General features: G+C 47.2%; 1 protein-coding gene across 15 annotated transcripts in view; it reads right to left on the bottom strand.

Moving 5' to 3' along the window:
* The window catches only part of LOC147607047 (uncharacterized), a 151,514-nt gene that overhangs the window by 87,656 nt on the left and 43,926 nt on the right, over positions 1-19,932 (bottom strand). For 13 of the 15 annotated variants that reach the window (XR_015264913.1, XM_086791589.1, XM_086791598.1 and 10 more), the window contains 4 exons: positions 16,233-16,313; positions 15,984-16,147; positions 15,789-15,864; positions 15,542-15,631 (listed from right to left, as the gene is read on the bottom strand). Coding sequence is in view for 14 of the 15 variants with exons in the window: in XM_086791589.1 (XP_086647715.1) it covers positions 15,542-15,631; positions 15,789-15,864; positions 15,984-16,147; positions 16,233-16,313 (411 nt within the window). In the remaining variant the exon portion in view is untranslated. Of the gene's footprint in view, positions 1-15,541; positions 15,632-15,788; positions 15,865-15,983; positions 16,152-16,232; positions 16,314-19,932 lie in introns of all 15 variants that reach the window. The other 2 variants (XM_086791600.1, XM_086791601.1) reach the window with 1 other exon arrangement.

Genomic DNA, 19,932 nt, shown 5'->3' with positions numbered 1-19,932 from the left:
CCCCCTTCCCTCGTCCTTTGTGTGCATCTCCGCATTCGCTCCGCCTTCGACATAGCTTCAGACACTGATGGAGGCTCCTCCCGCCCCGCCTCAGACCGCAGCCGCCTCGCTCGCCCCTGAGGACACCCCCATCACGCTTTCTCTTTCGCCAGCAGAGGAAGCGAGCCTCGCCGCAGAGGTGGAACGCCTCTAGGCTCATTCCACCATCTGCCGTATAGTCAGCACTCGCCCCAACAGAGGGGAGATCCGGGATCTTCTCCTGGCCCGCCTTCTTGCAGATGTGGGCAAGATCCTGGACGTTCAGCTACTGGGCCGTGGACATTACGAGATCGAGTTTGAGACAGCCCAGAGCGTGGCCAAGGTCCTAGCCATGAGTCCCCTTGACATCAGGGGTGCTCGGGCTTTCTTCAGACCTTGGCAGCATGGCTTTGACCCAGTAGCGGCCGAGCAGGGAGAGCGCCTTTTCCATGTTACAGTCTGCTTCCCTGGACTCCGCCGGGAGTACCTTCCGCTCCTTTCTAGGCTAGGAGCATTGGTGGGTTCAGTGCTAGAGACTGGCCCCACAGCAGCTTCAGTAGTGGCCAGAGCAGCTGGGCTACCTTCGGTCAGAGTTTTGGTGTCTAACATCTCCTCCCTTCCGAAGGTCATTCAGCTACCTAGGATAGGGGGGGGATGGATTGATCAGAGAGTGGAGTTCTCGGGGCTCCCGAACTAGTGCTTTATTTGCAGGCAGGTCGGTCATCTGGTCAAAGCCTGCCCTTGCAGGAGACCCCGACCTTCACCGCAGCAGCAGGTCCCTGATGGCCCGCCCACAGATGCAGCTCGGCAGGCAGCCTCCGGGACACCTGCTCAGGCCACAGAGCCCTCGGAGTGGCAGCCTGGACAGGGGCGCCGTCGAGGGAGACAGCCACAGCAGTACACCCACAGACCGTTGCAACAGCAGCCACAGTCTCAGCATCACTGGGTTCCCGTAAGGAACAGCTTTGCTCCCCTCCAGGGAGGAGACCCCTGCGACGACTGAGGACCGGGAGATGCCAGCACCCCCTCCTTCACCCCCCCCCACCCCCGTCCCCCCGTACCGCCTCGCTGCCACCTTCGCCTCCTCCCGTCCCCGCTCCGGTTTCGGCAGCGGCTCCTTCTCCACCCCCCTCGCCCCCCCCTCCTCCCCCCCCGTCCGCCTCAGCTCCCCGGGAGACCCTTGCAGTCCCCTGGCGCTCACCTGCAGCCCGGAGGGCTCTGAGCACCGACCTTGCTCGAGCACCGCAGAGGAGACTTACCATGCCGACTCGGGCTTCACGGATATCATCTATCCGCAGTCGGCTGAGTCGCCTCGGCACTAGACAGCGCTCGGAGGCTTTTGATTACTCCTTCACACGGCTGCAGAGGGCCCCCATGAGCCAGCACCCATCAGAGTTCATGTAGTGATTCCTCCGGCCCGCGGGGAGGAGGCACTTGATTCAGCGGTGGCCTTCTCGTTCCCTCTCTGTGGCCCATGCGACCGGGAGTGGACTCTGGAGCTCGCTCTTAGCACTTTAAAGACTCAGGCAGTTGAGTTTTCTCACCGTGTGAGCGATCTAGAGGTGACAGATGTGATAGGCCGACTATGGGAGTTGGCTCATTTTTTCTTGGATCTCGGGAGTGTGGATGCCTCAGGGATTCGTCATTTGGTCGTTCGCATAGTGGCAGACCTTGCACGCGACCCTAGATATGTATGTATACACGAGGTTGCTCTGTCTGAGCGGGAGGCAGTCACCTTGGGGGACAGCCACTCTCGCCTGATCCGTGATTCTTGCAGTACACCGGGTGGGCAGATTCGCAGCCGCTCGGATGGGGACTACTCTCCATCCAAGCCGCTTGCGAAGGCCCGCCGTACGGCTGAGACAGCATCCACCTCAGCAGGTTATCCATGAGGATCATCTCATGGAATGTTCAGGGCCTTGGCGAAGCACATTATATACGCTATCGTGGTTGCTTGAGGCAAGAGCTTCAGAGATGCCTGGTTGGTGGCAGCATTGATATTTTGATGATGCAGGAGCACCACTTGGGTGAGAGCAGGATCCGGAGATATGGTTCGGTCATGCCTGGTAGATGGGACACCTTTTGGTCTGCAGGGTTTGGTCCTTTGGGTGGACAGGGAGGAGTATGCATGTTCATTGCAGATGTATGGCGGCAGGCCATTGTGGATCGAGGGATCATTGTGCCTGGTAGAGCACAGTATGTCATTCTGAGGATGCATGATGAGCTATTGGGCGTGCTCAACGTCTATGCGCCCAACCATGCTAGTGCCAGAGCAGAGTTTTGGACCCAGGTTACGGATGCATTGCCACAGGCCGCACATTGGTGTGTCGGGGGAGACTTCAACATGCTTGAGGACCCGGCCGATAGGGTGGGAGGCAGTCATGTTACAGTGCACGGCACGGAGCTTGCAGCTTGGGAGCGATTTTGCATGTCACTGAGGATCACTGATGCATGGCAGCATGGGGCCTTCTCCCGCTCTCAAGACAGTCTTAGTTTCTCTCGGTCGGATCGCCGGCAGGGAGGGACTAATCTATCACGGATTGATCGCTTTTATGTGGGCAGCTGGTTAGGGGAGCGAGGGGGCTCCGTTGGCATTCTCGCTGGCACCTCATTTTCAGATCATGCGCGAGTTATTTTGACACTTGAGGAGAGGACACGGGAGCCCAGCTTGCAATGGAGGATCCCAGAGAGGGTACTTACAGATCCTAGTCTCGCTGAGGACATTGAGAGGATCTGGCATGATAGTCAGTGCTCTGACCAGGATGCAGCAGGCCAGTGTGCCCAGGGACTCATCGAGCTTAGCTCTTTTCTGCACGCTGCAGCTTTGACACGGCTGGGAGAGATTCGCGAGCGGGAGCATCGGCTGATGTTGGAAATAAGTGCACACTAGGTGTACTCTTTTCCTAGTCTAGTATAAACTTTTGTCTTGAGTCTTGTGTGTCTGCCATGTGGCATCTTATTTGTCCCACATATCAGCGTGGCTACTATCTCTTGTACTACACACCTATATATTATGGGTGTCACATCATAAGAAGTATCCAGCTTGTGTCTTGTCTACACTCATCTCAAGGTAACTCTTTGTCCTTCAATCTTGTTCTTATTTCATTTCTAGTCTTCTAGTTTCTAGCTCTTGCTTCCATATTTCTACATGGTATCAGAGCCACTGCTTCCTTGCTCCTAGAGATTGAGGAGAGGGAGGCCAAAAAGAGAAGCCATGTCCTCTCTCTCTTTCTTTAAGTGCAAGAGAGTATGCTCTCTTTCCTCTTGAGGACCTCTACTACCTACGTGGAGAAGCGACATCTTGAAGAGGAGGCCGCTCCAAGTTGCTGCCCGCCATCTCCATCTTCTGCCCATCTTCTCCACGATTGTTGCTATTCAGGCCGTCACCTCTAGCTGCTGCCGTTCCTGTTCAGGCTGTCTCTACTGCTGCAGATTTGCACGCCACTTCTGCCCCCTGCAGCCCCTCTTCTCAGAACAGAAATCTGCCACCATTATCTTGCTCAGTTCCGCTCTTATTCTCAGCCACCACTCAGCCTCGCAGGCCTGAACTTCTTACTGCACGCTGTTACTCGTGGAGAGAGAGCTAGAGCAGCAACCGACCAGCATCTATTTGCTACCGACTTGCTGCTGCAACAGCTCAGCAAATTTCCGCCGTTTTTTTTGGAGCCGCCTCAGCTTTGGACGTTCATCGTACTACCCTGATGCTTTCCTTTGGCTGCCAAGGGGCTGTCTTTGCCTGGGATTTATTGCGCTTGAAGAGTCTACAAGGTACTGTGCATTGTCTCCTTCAGTTTGCTGGCCAGTACTTTTGCAATTTGGATCTCTTCTTTCATTCATTTCTGCAATCTTGTAAGGGAATAGACACTGCCCTTGCATTTTAGCAAGAGGTAAGACCTTCCCACATGGCCTCTTCTACTCATTCTCTCATGTCTATCGACAAATTCAATGGGTCCAACTTTCATACTTGGCAAATCAAAATCAAGTGCCATCTTATGAAAGAAAGTCTTTGGGACGTTGTTCACCATGCTGCTCCCGAAGATTCCGACATTGAGCAAGTTGTCACTTATGTCCCCACTGCCAAGAATGACAAAGCCTATGCTATCATCTTGCTCGGTCTTGGAGATGATTACATTCATCACATCTCCGACATACAGTCTGCTTCTCGAGCATGGATCACTTTGGATACCCTTTTTGGACCCCGCTCTAAAAACTCTAAGATTGCACTCATGATCTCATTCTTTGATCTATATATGCAAGAGGGAGCTACTATAGCCTCTCATGTCAATTATCTTCGCAGTCTTATGGTTCAGCTTGCATCAGTGAAGTCCCCCATCTCCGAAGATATTGCTATTGCTGTGCTTCTCAAAAGCTTACCTGACACCTATGCTACTCTTGTCACTACCTTCAAGTATCACAATAATCCTACTCTTGAAGGTATCATCAATGCTCTCCAAGAAAAGGAAAGAACTCAACAACAAAAGGTAACTGACACTGCATTTTTAGCAAAGAAAGGAAGTTCTAAGGTAAGAAAGCCTTGCACCCATTGTGGCAAAACTAATCATATGGAGAAGGACTGCTTCAAGGCTCATCCATGCACCATTTGTGGCCGTGATAATCACCAGGAGAAGGACTGCTACTCTAAACCCTCTACATCAGCCCCTACATCTACCTCAGCCCATGTTGCTGCAGCATCTCCATCAGCAGATCTTGCTGTTCATTCCTCATATGATGAAACATGGGCTTTCTGATTACTTCATCTTTCTTGTCTACCACCTTGACCACCGATGATGTAGGTCAAGGGGTTCTAGTGTCTTACTCATTCTGCTTTTGGACCTCTCTCTTGTCCCTACCCAAGAGGGAGAGATTGCCCTTGAGGAGGGGATGTCTTCAAGGTCCATCTATTTGTCTACAGTCAGTCTTCTGTCTATCTAGTCTTGTCTGTCTGTCTATTTGTCTATCAATCTGACTATGTCTTGTTTTAGATCCATCTTGTCCCTACCCTTGTGGAACCATATGAGGATATCACTTGAGGAGGGGTGTCTCAGGATCTTTTCTATCTCGTCTTCTATCTTGTCTTTCAGTCTTGGTCTTGTCTTGTCTGTCTTTCAGTCTTGTCTTTTGTCTTCCTCCTAGTGTCCACTTAAGGAGGGTGTTGGAAATAAGTGCACAGTAGGTGTACTCTTTTCCTAGTCTAGTATAAACTTTTGTCTTGAGTCTTGTGTGTCTGCCATGTGGCATCTTATTTGTCCCACATATCAGCGTGGCTACTATCTCTTGTATTACACACCTATATATTATGGGGGTCACATCATAAGAAGTATCCAGCTTGTGTCTTGTCTACACTCATCTCAAGGTAACTCTTTGTCCTTCAATCTTGTTCTTATTTCATTTCTAGTCTTCTAGTTTCTAGCTCTTGCTTCCACATTTCTACAGCTCAGACGCAGCCTTGCTTCGCTTCAGCGCCTTCAGGAGCAGCAGCCTGCATGTGAGTGGGTGACGTCCCAGCTGAGCCAGGCACGCCAGGAGGTCAGAGAGGCAGAGGAGCAGAGACATGAGTTTTACTATCGTCGCCAGGCCTCTCAATGGACGCAGCTGGGTGATAGAGTGACTGGGGAGTTTTTTGAGATTACTGGACCCCGCCATGCTCGAGCACGAGTCCGTCAGCTTGGGAGGCCGGACGGATCGGTAGCTACTGAGCCTGGGGAGATCAGAGCCATTGCCACTGGGTTCTATAGAGACCTGCTTTCAGCGGAGCCAGCCACTGAGGCTCGGGATGCTTGCAGACAGACTGTGTGGGCCCATGTGCAGAGGAGGGTCACAGATCGTATGCGTACAGTTCTTGGTGCGCCTCTTTCAGAGGTTGAGCTTGCTGAGGCCTTGAGGGTCCTACCACGCCATAGTTGCCCTGGGGAGGACGGACTAACGCCTGCCTTTTTTATGCGCTATTGGGACCTTTTGGGGCCAAGCCTCCGCAGGGGCTTTCAGTATGTTTTGGACACTGGGGTGATGCCACAGAGCTTTTCAAAGGGCTTGATCTTTCTTATCCCCAAGGGAGAGGAAGTATCAGATGATATTCGGCATTGGAGACCTATTACGATCCTCAATACTGTCTACAAGGTCTTAGCAAAGGCCTTGAGTTTGAGGATCCAGCCCTTCCTGAGGGCTACCCAGACAGGATTCGTCAAGGAGCGTAGTATCCTTGACAACATTTTCACCTTCTGGGAGGCGACGGCCCGAGCTAGATTTCTTGGTGAGGACTTGGTCGTGATGCTTCTCGATTTTGAGAAGGCATACGATAGAGTCGATTGGGGTTTCTTAGAGGGCACTATGCTTCGCCTGGGCTTTGAGCCAAGTTGGATTAGAGGGGTGGCGGCTCTATATTCCACAGCTCGTAGCCAGGTGTTGATTGCAGGATGACGGGGGCCGAGTTTTGAGCTGACCAGATCAGTCCGTCAGGGGTGTCCCCTCGCCCCTTTTCTTTTTCTCTTCTTTGCGGAGGCTATGAGCATGTATTTGATGGCAGAGGAGGTTGGTTTGAGAGGACTCCCAGTCCGGGGAGAGAACCTGCTCGATGCTGAGTTTGCTGACGACACGGGCTTATTTTTGCATGGCCAGGAGGCCAATCTTCTTCAGGCAGAGCAGTCGCTCCAGGTTTTTAGTGCAGCTTCGGGAGCATTGATCAATTGGCACAAGACAGTGGCCTTTTGGATCAGTAGCGCTCCCACTCCGGCATGGAGCCCGGACCCCGGTTTTAGTGCGGTATTTGGGATGCCAGATTGGACTAGATTTGTCACCTGAGCAACAGATTGCCCCGCTTCTTCTGAGCATTCGGAAGAAGCTTTTGTATTGGAGTACAGCTCGACTATCCTTGGCTGGGAGGGTGGTGGTGGCAAATCAGGTGCTGTTAGCGACCATGTGGTACATTACGTCTTGCTGGATCTTCTCGAGCTCTTGCATCAGCCAGGTGCAGAGGTTGATCAGGAACTTTCTTTGGTCTAAGCGGGATGGTCAGCCAGCCCGGGCAAAGGTTGCATGGGCAGTTATTACACTTCCGCTGGCTCAGGGAGGCTTGGGCATTATAGATCCAGTCGATCAGAGTAGAGCCTTATTGGGGAAGCTTATTGTTCGGGGGCTGCTTCCAGGCGCTGAGCCTTGGAAAGAGATTCTCTTGCAGCGGCTGCAGGCTCGGGCTCCCCCAGCAGGGGGTGTAACAGCAACAAAAATTGCTTAAAATTTTAAAGTGAATCTGGGAAATAATGTTTTCACTTGTTAATATTATGTTGAATAAACTTCAAAAATTGAAAAGTCATAAATTGAATTGGAAATTTATAGATGGATACCCCGAATCTATCTGGCATTCCTGAACTCTCCTAGAGTCAGGATATGATAGCCTTTGCATTCGAGCACCTCATCAACTGTGCTAACGACCCAAGTAAGCAGAGTGAGACTCGCACCTCATCAACTCTGCTACGACCCAAGTAAGCAAAGTGAGACTCACATGTCATTTTGAGAGTCTTTACTTTCCTGATCCTATTGAGCGACGTCGGTATATGTGGTTCTTTGGAGGACGATGTATTAATGTCAGTACCAGTCAGTGTCAGAGGCTCAGGCAAAATATTTCCTTAGCCATGATTCTGATAAGGCTAGGGCTTGTTTAGCATGTACAACGCTTTGATCATTCACCCTGCGCATATAGGTTGCATACTGAGCCTCTAGGTAGTGCTCCATCCATCACACCCCCCCACTAGCTCAGTACTTTCATAGTTTATTTCATGTTCATTTTGTCCTTTTTTTTGTGGACATCCAAAAGACATTGACAGTTGTACATTGATTTGTCTCATAGGTCGAGTTTGGCCTCTAGTAGACATTAATACAGCTTTCTCTCTCTCTCTCTCCATCACCGCCATCAAGAAGGACTTATTGACGCGCATGGGGAAGCTGGAGGCCGAAGCGGAAATATGGAAGGAAGAGAAGCTTACCATGCAAGAGGAGTGGGAGAAGGAAAAGCTCGCCATGCAGGAGGAAATCAACCTTTTGAAGGGCGAAGTGGCATCCTTACGCGATCGTCCACGGGAGGAAGGAGAGACTGTTGACGTGGACAAAGAGGCAATCAAAGAAGAGATCACCAAAACCCTCATCCACACAATCGAGGGAAAAATGGAGGCGGCCCGCAAAGGATGGGTAGAAGTGATGAAGAAGAACATCAAAAAGGAGGTGCAAGAAGATGTACAAGTGATGAAGAAGAACATCAAGAAGGAGGTACAAGAAGATGTACACATGATGCAATCTACTCTTGATGAAGAGAAGATGTGACAGATCCGGCACCTCAACATCCGAGTCACAGGGATACCAGAGAGCACTGCCTCCACGCCCGAGATTGACGGGCGGAACCTATGTACCAAGCTGGGACTAAAGGAGGATGAGCCGCTCCCATTCACTAGAGTATGGAGGACAACCCCAAAGGACTCCACCAAAGGCAAGGCCTTAGTGCTACAGTTCCCGGACGAGGAGAGTAGGATGAGCTTTATGAGAAGACGGGCTATCTTGAGGAGCTTGCCAGGGAACCCCATCTACTTCGATGATGACCTCACATGGATGCAGCTGGAGCACAGAAGATTATGCATGCCGAAGATCAAGGCGGCACGCAAAGAAGGGAAGAAGGGACATTATAGGGATGTTCACATCTACATTGATGGTGGGAAGAGGGTCGAATAGCGCCATCTGGCCTATGAGACACGGAGGAAACAACATGAAGACAAACAGATACACATAGCAGTCTGGAACTGTAATGGAGTCCTATGGACACATCCAAGGAGACTTGAGGAGGTGATGGAGGGCCGGGATATCATCTTGATGACAGACACATGAGAGCCCGGAGAGGGGCTTACCACAGGTTGAGGGTTATCAGTGGGAGTCAGCTCACCGACAGGGGATGAGACAGGCCACCTCCCGAGGTTCAGGAGGTATTGCAGTGCTTTTTAGACATGGGTTACATGAGCATGTTTGAGTCGTAGCACGAGACTCGGAGGCGAGATACATGTGGATTAGCTTACGCCTCTCGGAGACCAGATGGATTTATATCGCCCTTTGCTACTTTCCTCCGAAGGGGTCGCGGTTTGCCACCACCGAGGAGCCGGGTGGAGGAGAGGCTAGTGAGTCTCCATACTCTGTCTTATCTGAGGAGATCTTACACTATTTGACACGGGGAGAAGTCTTCTTGATGGGGGACTTCAATGCACGGACTCAGAGCAGACAGTGCGAGATCTATGACTTTGAGGATCCCTTGAGACTAGAGCCGCTAGCTACAGAGGATACAGGGACCACTCGGATCTCCGCTGACGGAGGAGCTAACAGCACTGGATATGGGCAACATTTGCTGGAGCATGGGGCCCGACACCATCTCGTTATTTATAACGGGATGACTCAGTGGCCAGATTTAGGTGGGTTGACTTGCTTTCCAGTGGGAGGCGGCAGTAGTACAGTGGACTATGTGATGGGATCCCGGGAGGCAGCAGATATGGTGTCTCACTTCACCGTACCACCATGCCCCATTGGGGCGGATCATATATACCTATCCCTCACTTTCAGGAGCTTACTGGAGACCCACCCACCCATCATACAGCCACCACGCACTATTTTCCACTTCACTCAGGACCTAGCTGATGTGTACGACTATCATGTTCATGATCAGCTATTTGCCTTAGATCCATCGGCACCCATGGCTATGCTCACCTCCCAGCTCTCACATGTACTGCACTCCGCAGCCGCGAGGAGTTTCCCATACCACGTACAAACAGGACAGCCACCTACATCTAGTAGCATGCCCCAGAACCGATGGTATGATGATGAGTGCAGAAACCTTTACCGCAGTCTCCGAGTGCAGAGGGCTCGCGGGGAGATCACCCAGAGGCAAGCAGGCAGGAAGATGCATACTGGCCTGCTGCTCTCAATCCCCCAACCTCTGCATGAGTGCTAAGCTCTGCCTCCAAAACTGCCCCGTATAGTTTGGCCAATATATGGCCAATCATGATGGTCCTATAGTTCCCGTGGTCTAGTACATCTGCCGCTTTATGGATCGGCACAATAGTGTGCATCGTCCACTCAGCCGGAAACCCCTCTGACAGAGCTCTGTTGAAGAGATGAGCAAGAAATGGTGCCAATGTATCAATAGCATAGATAAGATGCTCTCCCTGTAATCCTGTATGATCTCTCGCCTGTCCATGTTGGAGTCGGCATATGGCCCTCCTAACCATAGGTGGGGTGAAGAAGGTGGAGATTGTGGAGCATGGCTCTGTGGGCTGTGGTATAGGGGGCTGTGCAGGCACATCATAAAGTCTCTCTGCATATGTCTGCCAGGTCTGAGGATCGGTAATAGGTGTGGGTGGACGGGGCTCTCTGAGTCTCCTCCAAGCAGCAGCAGCATCTCTACTCATGAGCATGTGATATGTGTCCCAGTACTGAGCCTCCTCATAAGCTCGCCGCTTACGGCGGGTGAGAGTATGCCCTGCTCTGGAATGTAATATCATGTTTGGTTTAGTTAGACATACATGCTTGTGGGAAGGTGGTGCTCTAGAAACGAGCTTCTCTTTTGTGGTACTGTTATGCAAGTAGTGGACCCTAGTCACTTTTAAAATTAAAATAGCTTGTAAAGCTAACATGCAAATGCTGGTACAGTTCAATGGATGGTGTTCTGGGAACAACATTTTTTTGTTGTAACTAGGTAGATACTGGTGTCTCATTATATTTGCTCCTCTTTTCTTACAAGTTTTTCCCTTTAAGCTGGAAGGCAGAATGGTGAAAAACCCTGTTGGGAAGTGGGTGCATTAATACGTGACCTTGCCAGGTACACAAAGCATATTCCACTGAAGGACAGATGGGTTGCTTCTCCTCCTTGGAGTCACCCTGCAGGACACTAGGGCTGGATATTTCTTGGGAGTACTGATACCCTCTGGATGCCGATCTGTCTCTTTTCTACTGAAGGCCTTTTGGCTCCCTACTGGTGATGCCTGTTTAGTAGTGTGCTGTTCTGTTGGATGTATATGTACTGGCATGGTGGCCTGGATAGATAAAATGTAAATGATCTATTGATAATAAACAAAATGGTAGTTGGGCAGTTTATGATAGCAATTTTTTTGTGACTGGCAGAGAAAATGTCGTAACTTTTTGCTGTGATTGGCAGAGAACTCATGAACACATGAAACCGTTACCTCTCCCTCTCCCCCCCCCCCCCCCCGTCTTCTAGTGGGGGAGTGACATCGACCTTGTCATCTGCCGAGGAGTGGGAAGCCAGAGCCCAAAAGTACAAGCAAGAGTACGAAGATTGGTCCAAGGAGTTCAAGTCTCTAGTGGGAGTGACATCGACCTTGTCATCTGCCTAGGAGTGGGCAGCCAGAGCCCAAGAGTACAAGCAAGAGTATGAAGATTGGTCCAAGAAGTTTAAGGCTCTATTACAGTTGCTAAGCAATAGGCTCCCCAAGAGGATTCTTCAAAGCCATCAGAAGGGTTGGTTGAGAGTCTTCACTTCCTTCAGCAACGGAGGTGATTTCTACAAAGATGGCTCCATACATGGACATGTCAGTGGATGTGTTTTCACCACTGAAGGCCATGCTAGGAGATGGGGTTTCATTAGAGACAACTTTGGAGAGGACGGAATATTTTCTTTGGCGTATCGTATTATCTGGAGTATGCTCCATGGACCATAACGAGGTGTCCATAGGGAGGACCAAGCAGGGAGGGAAATGTTGGTTCGAGTATACTAATGCCTAGAGGTACTGGCCGTAACAGTGTTGATGGAGCAGTTCTAGGAAGCTGCGGACTTCTGTCTGATTCCTTCATTGGTAGACATATGTGGGGCTTTTGGAAGCCAAGGATGGGGGTCCATATGCAGAGTTTCACACTGGACTTCAAATTGGGAGTGTTCTCTACATGAGGCAGTTTTTCCAGAATTTGGACAGCAGGATATTCTAGTCAGAGGAGCAGTTTGAGGAGGAGGCTTCAAGGAATGTGTGAAGGAGATGCCTGTGTGCATGTCTCATCTTTTTTCATTTCTCGGGTTGAGCACACGCCAAGGGTGCTTCATTGCATCATGCCAGAGGCTCCGACATAGAAAGTTTCTAGCCAAGTCTCCGAGGAGAGTCTTCACAGTTACTGTTTGCACTAGGTGGAGAATCGCCTCAGAGTGGTGGTTGCTTCAGTTTCGGGGCTAGTTCAAGAGGACTTTTAGGAGGACTCTTCCCACGTGCTGTTTGCATTGGGTGGAGTTTTGGTGTCATGGAGGCACCACTCAAGGACATGTCTCCAGACTTGTCTTCACCTTGGGTAGATATGCTAGTGGCTGTGTCCACAATGTAAAGATCTCTTGGAGACTGTACCGATGATAGCTAGAGTTTTTTCTTCGGTGTATCAGTGGAGATATCACTTGGAGTATGTTCCTCAAGGAGATGGTGTTCTAGACATATATACATGTGCCAACGAGCAGTACTGATGGATATAGGTTTGGTGCAACTCCTTTGTTCTCGATTGCTTTCTTCCTTCAGGGTGCATTAGAGTTGTTGCAAGTAGTTCTTGTGATCCATCTATGCTGATACATGCGTGGCTGGAGTGTGGATAGCGGAGTTTTGCCAGGCCTTTGTTATTCATGTGGGTTACCAGAGGATACCGAGCCACGTGCAGTGTTTCTTCATGGATGGTTGGACAAAGGGAAAGTACTGGATCAAGCGAGAGTTGGTCATCCACATGTTTCTTTGCATGTCTTTGTGCTAATGTGGCAAGGACGGCATGTGAGCCTTCGCACTGGACGCAAAGTGGTCTCGTTGTTTTGAAGCCTGGCTTCCTGTTCACAACCTATCCATAGGTGAGATGCGTCACATTATCCCCCACTTGCATTGCGGCTATCATCAGTTGCACCGTGTCAATATAAAGTTCCCTTTCATACAATGAAAAGATCCAAGCAAACCTCATCCATGTGCCCAAGATCCTCAACACCGGTGCATAGGACAAGTGGGGAGGCACGTCCCATGGGGCGTCTCAACAACATTAAATGCTGGTCGTGGGTAATAATAATAGGCCAGCAACATTTTATGCTGGCCAACCAACAGATGGAGTGCTATATATATGGATATTAGGAAATCATCATAATCATCTGCATTCTCCTAGCAATTGGAGCCTACAGGGTGTTTCCCTACAGTACGGGTTGGTCAAGGAAAATCTATATCAGTGTATAGGCTGAGAACTGATGTCTGCATCCTTGGTCATCTTTTGTACTTGAAGTACAGTTTTTTCTTGTACATAATACATAAAGCAGTATGACTCTTGTGCGTGCTGTGTGTTTAATTCTCCTATCAGGTTAGAAGCCACTTTCACTGCCCATTCAAAGAGGGATTCAGTCTTTTTTGTGGACTCATAGAATATAAAGACCAAGGTATGCTGAGCTCGAAAGCTAGATGACCAAGAGGAGAAGATGCACATGCACCACACCAGGGCACACATACAGAGACTCCAGCTACAAGGAATTTCCATCCTGACCTCCAAACACATAGCTGCTGCTAAACAACTCGGACGGTGACTTGTAGAACACATCAACATAAGACCCAAAGCTTAGCAGAAGAGACCAACCTATGTGCAACATCACACCTCCTCAAGGATAAGACCATTTTCGATATTATGGTGATCCAAGAGTTTGGAGCCCCTCATGTTTGTGTCAACTGGACAAGATCTTGAGATGGCTCTGCACCCATATCAAATTGGGCACACCGCGCCTTCATTGTCCACCATCACTGTTGTCTTCTTGGCAGAATCAACAGTTTCCACCGACGTTTCTTTTCTTTTGGGAAAGGAAGAGGGGGGGTCTTATCTGTAGTGGTCAAACCGTTTCTTGTGTGTGACCATCCATACCTTTGTATTGCCGATGACGATTGTTTGGAGAGCTTCCATGCCTGCTTTCATGACCCTCTTCCCTTCTGTAGCCATGGTGATGATGCCACTCTAGACTAGAATCATGGCCATGCCTACTCTCGCAAACACCTCTCTGGATTGTAGTCAACAAGATATATATATATATACCTAGATGAATCCAGGGACATGCCCAAATTCACCTTTTAGGAACGTGCATGTTATATACTCATGGTAGTCAACCCACAAGACTATATAACTATCAACTCCATTATGCATAGTATGTACTAGATACTACGACATCCCCACTAACATCATCAGTGCCCAATAGTGGGTGTAGAACTCTGTATCAAGATATGCTCTCACACACGCACTCCACACACGCACACACATAAGAGCATATATTCACACAAAGCCCTTCGTACTAAGTTTCTGTCAAACCTCCGAAGATGCAGGGCAAACTCAGCCATAATGAAGCCTAGCACTAAGGGAAGTAGCAAATAGAAAGAATTAGTATAGCAAATAAGTAGTTTATAGGGCAAATGCACCGCTAAAGATAGAAAGAATAAGCACAATATCAACTGGCCGTAACTCGGACGAAAACTTCACAACGTGAAATCTGCATGTCCGCTAATACGGCTGAATTATATACCTAGATGAATCCAAGAACATGCCCAAATTCACCTTTTAGGAACATGCATGTTATATACTCATGGTAGTCAACCCACAAGACTATATAACTATCAACAAGATGTCTGCTCGCATCGAGAAGAATGCTCACGACGATGGGCATGGCGATCTTGCAAATGTCCCTCATGCCTACTACGGTGGTGACTTTACTGTTTACTTTTTGTATCCATGTGAACAACCAGTAACCAGTGAACAAAGAGATGGCGAGGGTTGCAGCTCTTCGCACCGACAAACAGTGAGTCGGATATTAGAGGCACCGACAAAGAGTGAGTCATGAGAAAGAACCCAAATAGTGACTTTTCCCAAACCCGACCTTGAGCACTCCTAGAATTTAGGAGCTCTACCCTATCCAAGCAGTCAATGCACACGGGTGCCAAAAAAGAAAAAAAAATTGCAGGTTCGCTAGGCTCCGATACCAACTATAGAACACTTGTACCTATGTGCAAGGGTCTTCATAGATAGAAAGAAGAGCAGCATAATCCACATACAACCCTTAAATTTGTACTCGATTTTGAATTTATCTTGTATTGCCCTCTCTTCTTGTCGAACTCCCATCCAATCGAAACCCTTTAGAACATGGTGCAAATGGCACACATAGAAATAAGCAGCTGCAGCTAACCTGATACCCTTTTAGAAGAAGAAATACAAGTTCCTCAAGGTGAGGTGTGAATCATAATTTTTCTTCTCAAAGAAAATGCTATGACATGCATGTATGTTGAGGTTCATATGGTTGACAGTCCTTACACTAAACCTTTAAGCTTTAACATACACTTTTCATCACCTAAACTTTGCAAAAGAAAAATGATCTTCCACCATAAGTTTTGTTCTTATTGTTTCTAACAATATCAACTTTATTTTTCTTAAACATGATAGTAAAATAAATCTATAGCGGTTTATGATGTTGAGTTAAAATTGACCATAGGTTGTGAACGAAAAAAGTTGCCTTGTCTTGCTGGACGATGCCCATGTCGTGGTCTAGAAAAAATGTTACAATTTCTGATTTAGCACCGCCCCCATTCTTCTCAATGTCCAACTAGCCCAGCAGCAGAGTAAAATCAGAACCATAGTACATTCAACCAAGGTACACAATCCACTAGTTTATCATGAATACCAGGAATCAACTCAGAATACCATGTAATTCAGAGCTTCAAACAAGCGCTAATCAAAGCGAAAACTTCAGACAAACTTACAGGTCTGATTTCACATGCAAGTTGTTGGAACTCCTCGCTATCCCAACATTGTCTCACAAGTATTCTTTCTTCAAGCCTATATATTACCCTCAAATCAAACTTGTAGCATGAGAATGTGACATCCATCTTGCTTCACAAATTACATTAAAAATTTTTTAAAAGCCTAAAAGCTTGTGCATCTAAGACTCGACAAACCTGAAATTATGATGATAAAATTTGTCAAAAATTGTGTCGTACACATAAAGAACAGACTCATGGCCCTCTCCTTGTTGGCTTTCCGTCAAGAAGCTCACTTTGCTACCATTGTAGTTGCAGTTAACTAAGCATATATTGCACATATCTTTGGAGAGAAGGAAAACCTGCCTTAGAAAACAATGCAACATACTTACACATACTGATAGTTGCAATTTATCTTCTAAAGGTAATCATGTATTTAACTCTTACTTTTCTTCCAGAGCCTGGTAGCCAGCTTTTGCTAAACTCATCTTCAAATTTCCACATCTGAATAAATCCATTTTTGGTAGCCTATCAAAAGAAAGTGGCATATGCTCTCAATTAGTCGCCGCATGGTTTCCTCTAATTATTTTGTAGGAGCATGAAGGCCACATTGATGATCCAAAACATAACATTCTACAATGAAAAAACTAGTTTTTTATGCATATGTTTCACAGCTGCATGTTATAGCTCACAAGTGAGTGTTTCTTCCATGTATATGTAGACCCTCTAATGCAAACTTGAGTGTGATTGATGTCACATGAAATGATGCATAGAGATTAAGCATCAAAGCATTCCTATCACTTTCATATATATGCATCTCCAGAAATGTGAGATCACATGGGAGGAGATTTCAAAATAATGAGGAGAAACAGACCATTTATCCCTTCTATTCCTCCTCCTATTCCTCTCAGACCCTCAACCCCATACTAATTACCTTCGGTAGGATTTCTTGTAGAAGGAAAAATCACAGAATCCCATGAAAGCATCTACATCATGCATCCCAAAACTCTTGAAAAGTCTTGAGACCGATGAAATGTCTTAAGCTTGTATATAAGTACCAGGACATTTGCTATAAGGTAAGACAGTTGCATCCTCAAGCTTAGGTGATGTAAAAAGTGTATACCGGGTAGCTCGTGCCACATCAATAAAAGATCGCCAGGTAAAACTTGGGACTCTTTGCCAATGAGGTGAAAGCCCAAGTGGTGAAGGTGTTTCCCTAGCACCAGGAGGTCTTGGGTTCAAGACCCCACAAGGTGCTTCCTCGGCACGGCATCACCTATGGGCAGACAAAATGCGCCTACCGGCACTGAAAAATGGTAACTACGAGAGGATCTTGGGCCTAAGGCTAGTCGGGAAAGGGGAGGGGGGGGGGGGGTGCGGAACTTGGGACTCTTTGTTGGGCTGTAGCCCTTTGAGCAACACCCCTATTTAGACACTGCCAAAAAAGTAGACCACAATTTGTTATGTAGCTCAGAAAGAGTTTCAGAACCTGCATCAGAATGAATATATCAATTCCATGTTCTACCAATGCAATGCCATGCACTGCTGTTCAGCTCAGGCAACAAAAAAAAGCTAGCTGTATGCTTTCATCTTCAAAGATTTGGTACACCATCAGTGGGGTTTTTTTTAATACTAGTAATGTTCCGTAAGGTCCCTGAATCTTAATTCAGACGGATGCAAGAGTATGTGCAGTATCTGACCCAATTATTGATAACGCCTCATTTCTAGTTTAAATTGATCCACGTAGATGATTTTGAAGATATTTCTTCTAGGCAGATCTCTGCGTTCCATAAAGTCCTCACTACTCAAAGAATCTAGATATTACTGCATGGGTCCAAGATTGGCTTGATAAGACTACTTTCATTCATGAAACAAAACAGGACTAGATGTTGATATACTTCAGATACCTGGTTACTCTGATTGAAACTAATTTTGGTAATCAAGGATCATTCTACTTGTTTTAATGAACTTATTTAACGAAATTATTAAAATCACCAACTTTGTGTATGAATCAAAAACAATTGCCAAATTTATTTGCTATTTTCATTTATTTTAATGCATGCTCTGTACCTTCTACATTGTGATAAGATTATTCGTGACAATTAGTAGAAGGGCAACAAACTTTTGGTATGGCTCATATATTTTGGTTTTCACCTAGGAGGGTCATACTTGCTACCTAGAAAAACAAAATAGAGAATATGGGTAGATATATTTAAAATTAAAACTTTTAAAGGGGTGAAGAGAAGGATACCACAATTTGTGCTCGTTGGCAAGTTTAAAGGCCTAGTCCCAGAAAGAAAGCTGTGGTCATGGGAGACCTAGACAGCTAGAGGGTGGCTTGATTGAACGCTCAAGTTTTGAGTATGGAGGTAATTGTCATCCCTAGTTTCATATGGACAAGAACAATTGTTTTTGGCCTAATCCTCTCCAAAGTGAATTAGTGGCCACTCTTGCTTCAAACAAGAGTAGAACCCTCAATCCCTCAAGCCAAAGGAGAGCTTACAAGCTCCATGTAAGCTAATTTTCTTACTTGTTTAATGAAGAATCTATGGTTTTCTTAATTTTTATGTTTTACAGATGTTGAATTAAATAAATATCTCTTTCATGGAATATGATCGTAAGATTTGGGCAATGTCCTTTATCTTTATTATGATCTCGTTATGCTCGTTGGCAAGTTTAAAGGCCTAGTCCCAGAAAAAAAGTTGTGGTCATGGGAGACCTAGACAGCTAGAGGGTGGCTTGATTGACAACCTAGTCATAGAAAGCTCAAGTTTTAAGTATGGAGGTAATTGTCATCCCTAGTTTCATATGGGCAAGAACTAGCCCCTTGCTAGGCTAACCTAAGGGTTGGATATCGGCGTCCAAGGGGAGGTTTAGTGGCATCATGCTAAGTATAGCACCTATCACTTTGAAGAGCAAAATTAGCCATTCCAATCCATACTCGTAGGCTTAGCAAGAACTCTTACATGTAATGTGTCCTAGTGGTATGGGATGCCATGATTACTGCATGTGAAGTCTCTTGATGCCTGTGTCACCATTTGGCCACCCAATTGGTCCAATCGTGCTTTCTCATCATGTATGTACATTGGACTAGTGTCCATGTGGCAGTTGTATATGCCGGGGATTGATGTCACTCATGTGATACTGTGGACTTGGCTTTCCGTTGGGACTTGTGCCTCTGTGTACATGCCCGAAAATGATTGGATTGGTGTTCCATTGGGTCTGGTATCTCGTGTACTTGCCTAGAGCACGTCTATTTTGCTATAGTCTCATGAACGGGGATTGTCCATACCAATGCTGCATTGCATAGCATCTTTATGTGCTTGCTTGCAATTGAAATCGCATGTTGACCAATGTGCAGTTCTGAGTAAAGGGACGCCCGCCCGCAAACCGTGCGTGTGAAACTGTCTGCTGACATGGTTATGTGGCATGTGACAGGTGGTAAGTATTGGTCATAAACCTAGCATTAGGAGTTAGCACCATAGTCACCAGGGAACGGGAACGGATATGGGAACGAGGGGCCAATCCGGAACGGGAACGGGACCCCTTGCAATCCGGAACGGGATCCGGAACGACACGTTATCATATTTCAATACACATGAGTAGACAAATATACAATTAAAAGCAGGCAAAAAGAGACAAATATACAATTGAAAGTAGACAAAAAGAGACAAGAATTTGATAGCAAACTCAATGACCTTGTTCATATTTAGAAAACCAGAAGTACAATAGCTTGTACAATGTACAGCCACATAGTGAAAGCTAGATAGCTAAGAACAAAGAAACCTAAAGTCCTAGGTGATATCAAATAGGTGCAAAGATGTTAGCTAGATCATCCATAGATGCATCATGCATCGATGCAGGTGGAGGTGGAGGTGGAGGTGGAGGGTCGTCATCATCCGACTCAGACTGTGGCTCCATATCTATGAAGCTCTCATGGTCAAAGTCACCACTAGCAACCTGGGCTAATAGTCGCAAGTTGGCTAACACATACACAAGGTCATTTGTTCTAGTAGTGAGTAGCCGATTTCTCTTCTTCGAGGCAACATGGCTAAAAACACTCCATAGTTGCTCAATTGCTCCATATCTATGAAGCTCTCATGGTCAAAGTCACCACTAGCAACCTGGGCTAATAGTCGCAAGTTGG

This window comes from Cibotium barometz, chromosome 56 (assembly GCF_041138505.1).
Source record: "Cibotium barometz isolate CiBa-2024 chromosome 56, ASM4113850v1, whole genome shotgun sequence".
In the NCBI taxonomy this organism is placed as follows: Eukaryota; Viridiplantae; Streptophyta; class Polypodiopsida; order Cyatheales; family Cibotiaceae; genus Cibotium; species Cibotium barometz.
Note: the sequence above shows the minus strand (reverse complement) of the source record. Positions and strands in the feature narration are given on the sequence as shown.